We start from the raw sequence: 10,149 nt of genomic DNA, 5'->3' as shown, positions 1-10,149 counted from the left end.
AATTGGGTGAATTGAGTGATGACTGAGTTCATTGCATTGCTTGTTTTTCGTGAAATGAAACCTTAATAGCTAGTTAAGAAATTGGGTGAATTGAGTGATGACTGAGTTCATTGCATTGCTTGTTTTTCGTGAAATGAAACCTTAATAGCTAGTTAAGAAATTGGGTGAATTGAGTGATGACTGAGTTCATTGCATTGCTTGTTTTTCGTGAAATGAAACCTTAATAGCTAGTTAAGAAATTGGGTGAATTGAGTGATGACTGAGTTCATTGCATTGCTTGTTTTTCGTGAAATGAAACCTTAATAGCTAGTTAAGAAATTGGGTGAATTGAGTGATGACTGAGTTCATTGCATTGCTTGTTTTTCGTGAAATGAAACCTTAATAGCTAGTTAAGAAATTGGGTGAATTGAGTGATGACTGAGTTCATTGCATTGAGCAGTATAAAAGCTCATGGGGGAGACTGGTCTAGAATCGCTTCACTGAGTATTCATACTCACCCCTCTTTTTGCCTCTTCCTTTTTGCAGAACTATAAGTGGAAATGTCAATGGTAGGAAAGGAAACGCACCTGAAACTCATGGGACCAGAAACGGGACACACGGAGATGTAGGGAAAGTAGACATGTGTGTCCTAAACCCCGCGCCCAGGAACCCCGGTTGGAAATGGGGAAGGGGCGGGTGTTTCACCGTTGATTTGCTGCTCCTCAGATACTATCTTTGTTCCGTCAAAAAAACAAAGATATGCTCGGTTCTTGGTCTTCTCTAGCGACCAACGACATGCTTTCCGCCGCATACGAAGTCTATGATCTCCAAGGCCAGTCTTAGGCAAAACCGAATGGTTTCATTCGGTTATGGTTCCCAAAATTTTCTTAAAAAATTACATAGATATAGGTCTCTAAATTTGTAAAAAAAAATGAAATATTTACTGTCTTCCAAAATCTCTTGGCAGGCTCTGATGATCTTAATAAAACAGTTAGAGGCTTAAACTGACTCTAGTTTTCAGCCCAACGGGCAGTAAATTTGTGATTTTTTTTGGGTGTTTTTGCTGAGAAGGTGATTGAACTCTGTTCGGAAACTCGGCAGACGCTACGCTGCGGTTGGGTATAGCCTAGCACCGAATCAATTAATCGGAGATTAATCGGGAATTACTCAACGATTCGTTTTAGGTTATATATCATATATTTTTACCAGTGAGGTGCAGTGGTAATGTGTCTTTTACTTAACTAAGCAACCCGACTTCGAGTACCAATAAGTGTATTTTAAGTAATTTTTAAGTTTTTCTTTAATGAAGGGTAAAGCCGTCATTTACATATCATCTTTTTTTTTAGGTTTCTTGTTCTGCAACTGTAAAAACGCGACGTCTATCAGATTTTGACGCGTTTTATAGCAATTTTCTTCATTTTTCTGTTGGTTTTGCCAAAACTTCACAAATATAAAGTAAATTACTAGATCTACGGGTTCAAATAAGTAAAAAATGTAGTTTTTTTTCTAAAACCGATTTTCTGAGTGCATAGTTCCAATTCACCACGGTTGCTCAACCTATAGCAATTTTTCGGCCGCTAAATCGGCTAGGCGACCGAGTTTTAGAACATGGATTCAAATAGATCCTTCAATAGATGAGATGGGAGTCTAGAAAGAGTACAAGAGTAATGTAGCTGAGATAGCAAAGGGAAACAAATGATAGAACTGTATTATATAAATTACGGAGAACTGACTATTATAAAGAATAAAAATGATAAGATTATACCAAAAATTAAGAAAATGATGATACAATCACAGAGTCAAGATATTATCGTTTTCCTTAACTTTAAATACGCTCTGTAGTGCGACGGTTCGATAACGTAATGAGTCACATGATATAACTGCAAAAAATCTTTTGATCTGCGTCACTGTAACAAAAGTCTGGAGAAACTAGTTTTATGCATATTCTCGAACTCAAAACAAATATCAAAGAGAAAAAGAAAAAAAAATAATGTGAGGAATTGTTAAACAATGATTTTCTTTCCAATGTGTCTCATGAATGAGTTTCACGTATTGATATATAACTTCAAAGTCAAAATGTATGTCATGTTATCATGGAGTAAACTATCGTAATAACGAGAATTGAATTTCCATTACTCACGTTAGTGGGCAAAGTAATAAATGGTTTTGACCAAACAAATCAAAGCCAACAATACTTTATATGGGTTTGCATTTTTATGTTCAAATAAAACATAAAAGATCATCATAAATATAATTAGAAAGATTAAGTTAATTAACAGATCCAACTAACAAAATCATTTTTAAAATTTTGGATAATTCATTTGCTAAAAATTTATACTTAGCCAAATTAAAAGTTTTATAAGTTTTGCATGTCATTCACTTTGGATCTCTATTTCTCATTTAACACAATTCTGATTTTGACAAGCAAATACACTAACTCATAGGGTTCACGGTGACGATTAAATCGTGTCCAAGTTCTGGTTCTTCCGAGAGACGTCTCTGTCGAAAAATCCATCGGAAAATTGGTCCACATCCCTTTGTCAAAAATGAGTTCCAACAGCAAAAACTCCGAGAAAGTTGTCTCTTGCTTGTCAACACTACTGTCTTCGATTCTTCTTCTCTTACCCGCTTACTCTCCAAGTAATAAAGAGATTCCATGTTTTAATTGTTGCTTGTGTTGTAAGGAACATGATCAACGTTTTGGTTTCTGTAAATTTAATAAATAAAGGAGGCGTCTTCTGGTAATGGCAATGTGGAAACTTAACCGAGTTTTGTATGTGATTTGCTTTGTGATTTACATGATCATACAGCCATCTTTGTTTTGGTAGGTTCAAAAATCAAAAGCAAGCATGTGACATATTCGACCGTTCCTTCTACCCTCTTTTTAAGAAATGGTATGATGATTACTTTTACATTAAGTTCTGCGGTTAATTTAACACCATTCCAATGGTTTTTGTGAGATCTTAGCATGTTCTGAAACTAAAGACTTTAATATTTATAGTCATGTGTAGGAATAGATTTAAGAGTCTCAAGGTGTGGTTAGGTTGATGCAGTAATAAAAAAGCTTTTGTCCTGTGTGGTTTGAAAACTCTAGAAAAACTAAATGGTTTGCGACACTAACAAAGCTTGGAGGGATATACTTTGATGATCTGAATGACTATGGTCAGAGATGTTTCTGTCATTTGCAACGGCAACAAAGCTTCTGACAGTTTGTCTTTAAAAACTTCCTAGTTAGCTAATTTGAGTTCTGAGACTACTTCTGCAGAAGTGCAAGCTCAGTAATACAAGCTTATATATACCCATAAATACATTCAGTGAGCAACACAAGGCATGTTAACAGGTATCAAGGTGGAGATAATTTGAATTCAACTTGGTAAGATTAGATATTTGCTTTGTTTATAAAATCTCTTTTGTCTCTTATAAAAACCTCTCGTGCCACATATATGTTATGGATATATTCTTTCTGTTTCATAATATATGATGTTTTATAATTGGTTCAATCACTTTGAATTGATATTACTAAAGCTGCTTTTAGATAAAAAAAAATTATATTTTAGTCTTTGTTTTTAGGCACAGGGAAAATTCCATAAAAATATCTTAACTAAATTTCGTTAAGCTTTTTAATACCCAAATTTTTTGGCTAGCCACTTTACTACTTCAACTAATTTGTTTGCCTATTTTAATACACAACTTTTAAAATGGTACTCATTTTAATACCAAAACTGTGTTTATCTTAATCAAAACTATTAATAAATTTTAAATAAAATTTAAAAATCTCTAAAATTCACAAAATAATCTTAAAAATTATAATTTTATTTTAAGTCTTGTAAATAAAAGTAACTGAATTGTGGATAATCTTAAATTGTGTAATAAATTTTTTATGTTTTAAATATCAAATTTAGTTTGTTTTTGAAATAAAAACAAATTTATTTATTTCTCATAAAATAGGTTTTTATATATTTAAAATTTCTCTATAATTTAGTTATTTTCTTTCTTATAAGTTAAAATAAAATTAGAGATTTTAAAGTTTTTTTCTCAAATTTTGGAGATTTTTTAAATTTCATTTGAAACTTATTAATATTTTTGATTAAAAGAAATAAAGTTTGAGTATTAAAATGGACACAGTTTTAAAAGTATGTATATTAAAATGAGCAAAATAATTAGTTAAGGTATTAAATTGAGTAGGGAAAAAATTTTGGTATTCAACAACTTAATAGAAATTAGTTGGTGTATTTTTATGGAATTTTCTCTTAGGCATAGCAAATATCTTATAATTTAAAATAGATGGAGTATATTTTTTTAAAAGGTGTATGATCGCGGATATAACTGTGCACTTTTTTTCTTTTTTTGGCTTAATTAACCATGCAAAGTTCTTGATATGTTATCAAAATCAAGAAAGTATATCTTTGTTCAATCTAGCTGAATACCATTGACTTTTTCTGGAGTTGTGGATGCAGAAGTCATGAGGAATGGACACGCTATTAGATGCTTGTGTCAATCCAGAAGAGTGTATTTTGTTAATCGTGGTTATTATCATATTATGCTCATAGGCTCTTTGTTAATTTTGAGCAAAAACCCTTAAAAGGGTAAGAGTCTAATGAAGAATGAGAAAGTAGACATGCAATAAAAAGGCCCCTTTACTATTTGTGTAATTTGGCGTCATCTGATCATAGTTACTGACTGAAGGAAGGCCATGACGATGATGATGGAGTGTACAAAACCATTTATGACGGTTATAAGAGTATTAAACTTTTTTGGGTCCGATTGGTAACGACTGTAGCTTTAAAATTTTTGCTGTAGCAAAAAATCTGTAGATTTTTTGTTGTAGCTTTAAATTTTATTGCTGTAGAATTTTATGGACAGCACTAAAAAATTGCTTTGGATATTTGTCTACAGAGCACTTGTACAGTTGTAGGTTATTTCAAAAGTTGTGATTTAAAAAAAAAATTTAAGCTTAATTGATCTGAATTTGATGCTTTAGAAATAAATCGTGCTGTGGACATCACCTACAGCAACTACCAATCAACTCCCTCCAAATTTACTGACACAGTAAAATGCATGAGTCTCAGATTAAGAGCTGTTGGCTCAAAGAAACAAGCATTAGAGTACCTTTATCACCGTATATAAACAAAGGTTTTAAGGCAGAGGTCCTGCATAATTTTTTAAAAACGTATGCAGAAGTAGCGAAATAGAAGACGTCTTTGGTGTGTCTTTAGTGCTGTTTGCGGACTCCACTAACATGTGGCGGTCCGCGATTCGTTCTTTCTTTAAAAAATAAAAAATAAATAAGAAATCCAATGCCATATTGTTGGATCACAGTCAATTGAAGAGTGAGAAAAGAAACGTGTAATAAAGAGGCCTTTAGCGTCATCTCATCATAACTTACTGACAGGGAGATGGAGTATAGTAATTAGTACCATCGTGATGATGATGATGGTGATACGATAAAGTTAAACTTTACCAACCTACTGACACAGTTAAAAGGCATGAGTCTGAGTTAACAAGCCATTCGGTGCATGCACGCGCGTTATTAAGTAAACCTTAGCCACTTGCTCGGCAAATGTTCACGAGAACAAAACTTGATAAGTGAGATAACATTTTTTTTTTTGTGAACTGAGATAACATTGAATCTGATGATTTGATTTACTATTTTATATGAATGACATTTCAAACATTTTAACCAATCGTTTAATGTTCTTAAATCATCTTCAAATTCACCATACGTCAGTGTCTCATTTTGTCTTGATTCAAGAAACGCCCGTGATTTTCATTTCAATTCTCCATAGTGTCCAGAAAAACCCCGTCGTTCTCGTTTTTGTTGTCGTTGTCTCGAATGGCGGACAGGAAGAAAAAACAACTTCGTCTCCGGATATACCACACACAGACACATACATACGTAAATGTTGTAATTACACTAGGTTTTTCTTTTTTTGCTAAATTGTAAATATCATTAGAATGAAAAGAAGATTTTACAAGAGCTAGATCTTAAGTTTGTTCCATCATGGCAAAAAAAGAATAAAAACAAGATGAATCACCATTTGACAATAACATTAACACCTAAATGATCATTTCAGTCAAGAAGCCATGAGCGATTGGAATTGATTCCTATGCTTCCTAGCTGAAATAATGTTTCTCATCTCCTTATCAACAAAATAGAACACTGATGCAGGCGGGAATGAGATTTGGTTATGGATTAAATTGTTTCTTTGTTTCCAAAGATGAAAGATGACCGTTTGAGTAGCAAGCTTCCGCATGAGCTTCAGCTTCGCAGGCCCAACAGCTCTTATCCAAGATAGGAGTTCTGACCAATCCGTAAAGGTTGACACCGGAGGATGACATCTGATGAAAACCTCTCTCCAAACATCAAGGCTGTACTCGCATCGCAGGAACAAGTGATCTCTGGTTTCTATGCTCCTCGAACAGAAGGGGCAGTCAGTAGTGATGGCCATTCCCCAAGTCGCTAGCCTGCTCCTAGTGGGCAGTATGTCGTAGTTGGCCACCCACATCGTGAAAGAGTGCTTGGGTATCGCTCCCTTGAACCATACAACATCATGCCAGTCCACTTCCTCTTGTCTTGGCCTTAAAATCTCCCATGTCGTTGAGGACCTGAAAACACGCAAAGGAGAATCACCAGCAATCCATTCATAGATATCATCAATATCAGGGGACAAAGGCAGAGAAATGGTTGTAAGATAAGAGTGAAGGTCCACTTCTTGTTGTGATCTTGGATGTGGAAGAATCCAAGTTGAGTCTTGAAGCGCATCTGCTACTACAGCGTCCTGTCTCAACCGTAGAGCTCTAGGGCCTTGCGGCCCGATGTGTGTAATGAGCTGACCGAGAGGTGACCAAGAATCGAACCAAAAACTTGCACTCTTCCCATTACCTAGCGACACTTTGCAAAACTGAAGGGCCAGATCGCGGAGCTTCAGTAGTCTTCTCCAAGCCCAAGAGTCAGTAGTTGACGGTTCGATGGTCCAAAAGGAGCGTTCCTGCAGGTGCTTGTTCCAGTGCCAATCAGACCAAAGAGAAGGAGGTTTTGACATGAGGATCCAAGTGAACTTTAAGCACAAGACTTTGTTCCACTCCAAGAAGCTTCTTACGCCTAAGCCTCCCTCTGTTTTTGGCAAGCAAACAGTGGTCCAAGCAATTTTTGCTAATCCGCTCCAATTGTTGTTGGATCAGCAAGCATGGCTGATTGAGCCCCCAAAAGAATCTCGTTCGCAGCAGCTGTCTTTTTTTCAATACCAGAGAAGTTTTGATGACTATAGGTTCTGATGCTTTGCTTTAGTAGTTTGAGCTTTCTAGAGACTCTGAACATCGCAGAACCTATGACGTTGAAAGAGTACCAGTTCTCAGCGATCATGTCGAGGAAGTCTGGGCTCTGGATGAGAAAGTTGTAGAATCTAAACGACTTCTTAGTCCTTTGCTGACCAGGCTCAAGAGAGACTATAATGACTGCATGGTCTGAGAAATCAGGATTACCGAAGAGAGCAACCGAAGCAGGGAAAACTAAGTGCCACTCTCCATTTACAGGGCATCGGTCTAGCTTCTTAGCTATTGGAGAGCTCTTGCGCTTATTCCACCAAGTGAAAGTGTTTCCTCTGAAGTTCAGGTCCTCCACATTTATATCAAACAAGCATTGGTTGAAATCTCTTATCCTCTTATCCATATCTAGAGTCGCAGGGATCGAGCGCTCAAGGGTCTCTTATCTGGTTAAAATCCCCAAGAATTAACCATGCCTTGGAGCCCAGTCCGTGGGTAGTAGCGAGATCCAGAAGTTCAAACCATAGCAAGGTCCATTCCGCCGCATCATTCGAAGCATAGATGATCGAAATGATGAGGTTTGATGGAGGAGAGGGCCATGTAACATCAACAGTGACCATCTGAAGAGATTTCAAAATAACCGTGACCAAAATAGACGGGTGCCAGATTAGCCAAATTTTAACCAGAGACGAAAAAAATGTAGTTATCAACAGAAGACCACCCCCGGGCAGATATCCGAAACAAATTTTTGCTTTTTAGGCTGCTTGACATGAGTCTCGAGCAGACCACCAAAAAAAGATTATTTTTCCGAAATCATTTACGGAAATCTTTATTAAGACCGCGTACATTCCAGCAAAAAATATCTGTCGACATAAAATTAATTGATTTTGGGGCCCCTGCCTCGTTTCCCTTTCTGACCTGAGAATCTTTTCATGTTCCGCACGACTTCAAAATCCGGTTCATGTTTGCTGAACTCACCTTCTTCAAGTTCAGAGTCAGAGGACTCCACGTCCGAGGAGTCTGGTTGGACGTCAGACTGATCAGAGCGGGAGCTACTCCTTGGCAGCTCTCTTTGCGCAATCGGAACAGTGCCGCTAGTCTCGCCACTTACCCTATCAGTTGTTGTTCCGAGCTTGGAGTTCGTAGCAACCTCCACCTGTAGAGAACCTGAAGTAATGACTTGGTTGGCAGGGGAGGTCGTTGGAATACACTTGAGTTCACCTCCACCAGCCAAAGACTTCTGAACTTGAGGATGCTCCTGGTCATTTGTAGGGGTAGAACGAGGCGAAATAGAGTTGTAACTAACACCTGCCTCAGCCCTTTTGTCCTTTGATCTTCCACGCCTAGTCTTTTTTCCTTGGCCCTCCTGCCTAACCTTCTTTGGACAGTGACGTAGAGCATGATCAGGGGACTTGCAGTACGCACAGGTCTTGGAGATTTTCGGACAGCGCTTGGAAATGTGGCCAATCTCCTTGCAAAGGTCACAAACCGGAGGCATCCAAGGACTTGATACCAACACTCTACAGATTTCTCCGGAGTCAAACTGAACATTTACCGCCTCCGGGAGAGGCTTCCTGGGATCAATGACAGTAAAAACTTTGGCAACTTCCTGATTAGTCTTTTTAGCAGTCGCTGGATGAAGGAACTCAGGGTGACCAACCAGTCCCATAATCCATTCCAATCCGTCTTCATTGAAGAACTGAAAGGGGACCTTCCTTAGCTCGAGCCAAATGGGAGCTGAGGTGAGCTCTGGCTTGACAAGTACCACTCCAGGTTCCCATTTGTCTACAAACATTGTCTGCCCTTCTATTTGCCATAATTTTTGTTTTATGACTCTATTTGTCGCATCCCCGATCCTGAATAGGATCATTGGGACGGCCATGGATCGAGGAACCGTACTAGCCAGTCTTGAGACATAAAGGCAGGCGTTCCCTGGCCAAGAAAGAAGGTTAAGAACATAAGGAGACTTAGACTTAACCTTATAAGAGCAAAGAGACAGCTAGGATGAGTAAGACGGTAGCTGGAAGAAGTATTCGAGTAGCTCGACCAGCTCAACGGAGCTAGGTTAAGTTCACTCCAGCTCAACCACTACTAAGTCAGCTCCACTAGCTGGACAACTATCTCACTCAGCTGGTGCAGGTGGGAGTCAGCTCATCTCAGCTAGACAGACTATTTAGGTTTCGGGCCGATGGTCCGAGTCCGGGCCAGTGGTGGGCTGTGAGGTCCAGCCATGTGGCCATGGTCTGTTGGGTCTCTGGACAACAACAGACCCCAAACCCAATCAGAAAGGGCGATGAGGTGCTAGTTGCCGAGGAGGCACAACTCTTGGCCGATGGTGCCCATCCGCTAGCAAGTCGTGCCTGTTCGTGGGGCAAGACTTACCCCCTCATTTTCTATAAATATGAGGGCCCTCCTGTTGATTTCTTTATCCAATTCCAGAGTAAAATACTCAGAGAAAAACGTAGAGAGAGAGAAAGAGAGGGAGAGAGTTCCGGCCAAGGAAAGGCCGAGTTTAGGGTGGTTAGGTTTCCGGCGACTCTGATCGTTTGTGAAGCAACCTCCGATCAAGATGGGGGACCAAGACAAGGAGAAGAACGTGGAGAACCCAGAGGTGGTTCAGAAGGTATATGATGGGCCGTGGCTCCATCAGACCGAACGGACGGTCCATGCGATCGCACCGCGGCTCTGTCGGTTCGTAAGTCCCATCCGACTTCTCTTACTTGTGTTCTATCCGATCTCTTTCTGTTCTTTTTGTTTATACACAAAGGGTTGTGTTGGTTCAGTCCAAGGGACACATCCCTAGACTTGGCCATTCATAACCGGACCGCTAGCCTTGACACGGGTCGGCTATGCGGATGGTTCGAATCGCACCATGGACTGGGCGGTTGGGATAAACGGTTGGACATG

At 38.7% G+C, this 10,149-nt stretch overlaps 2 protein-coding genes across 2 annotated transcripts; both read right to left on the bottom strand.

Moving 5' to 3' along the window:
- Positions 1-6,053: 6,053 nt before the first annotated feature.
- LOC106330073 lies at positions 6,054-7,022 on the bottom strand. Its single transcript, XM_013768631.1, has one exon. It carries the CDS (start codon positions 7,020-7,022, stop codon positions 6,054-6,056), a length of 969 nt encoding a protein of 322 aa, XP_013624085.1.
- A 1,097-nt stretch (positions 7,023-8,119) lies between these two features.
- LOC106330072 lies at positions 8,120-9,037 on the bottom strand. Its single transcript, XM_013768630.1, has one exon. It carries the CDS (start codon positions 9,035-9,037, stop codon positions 8,120-8,122), a length of 918 nt encoding a protein of 305 aa, XP_013624084.1.
- Positions 9,038-10,149: the final 1,112 nt, after the last annotated feature.

Source organism: Brassica oleracea, chromosome C3 (genome assembly GCF_000695525.1).
Source record: "Brassica oleracea var. oleracea cultivar TO1000 chromosome C3, BOL, whole genome shotgun sequence".
Classification (NCBI taxonomy): domain Eukaryota; kingdom Viridiplantae; phylum Streptophyta; class Magnoliopsida; order Brassicales; family Brassicaceae; genus Brassica; species Brassica oleracea.
Note: the sequence above shows the minus strand (reverse complement) of the source record. Positions and strands in the feature narration are given on the sequence as shown.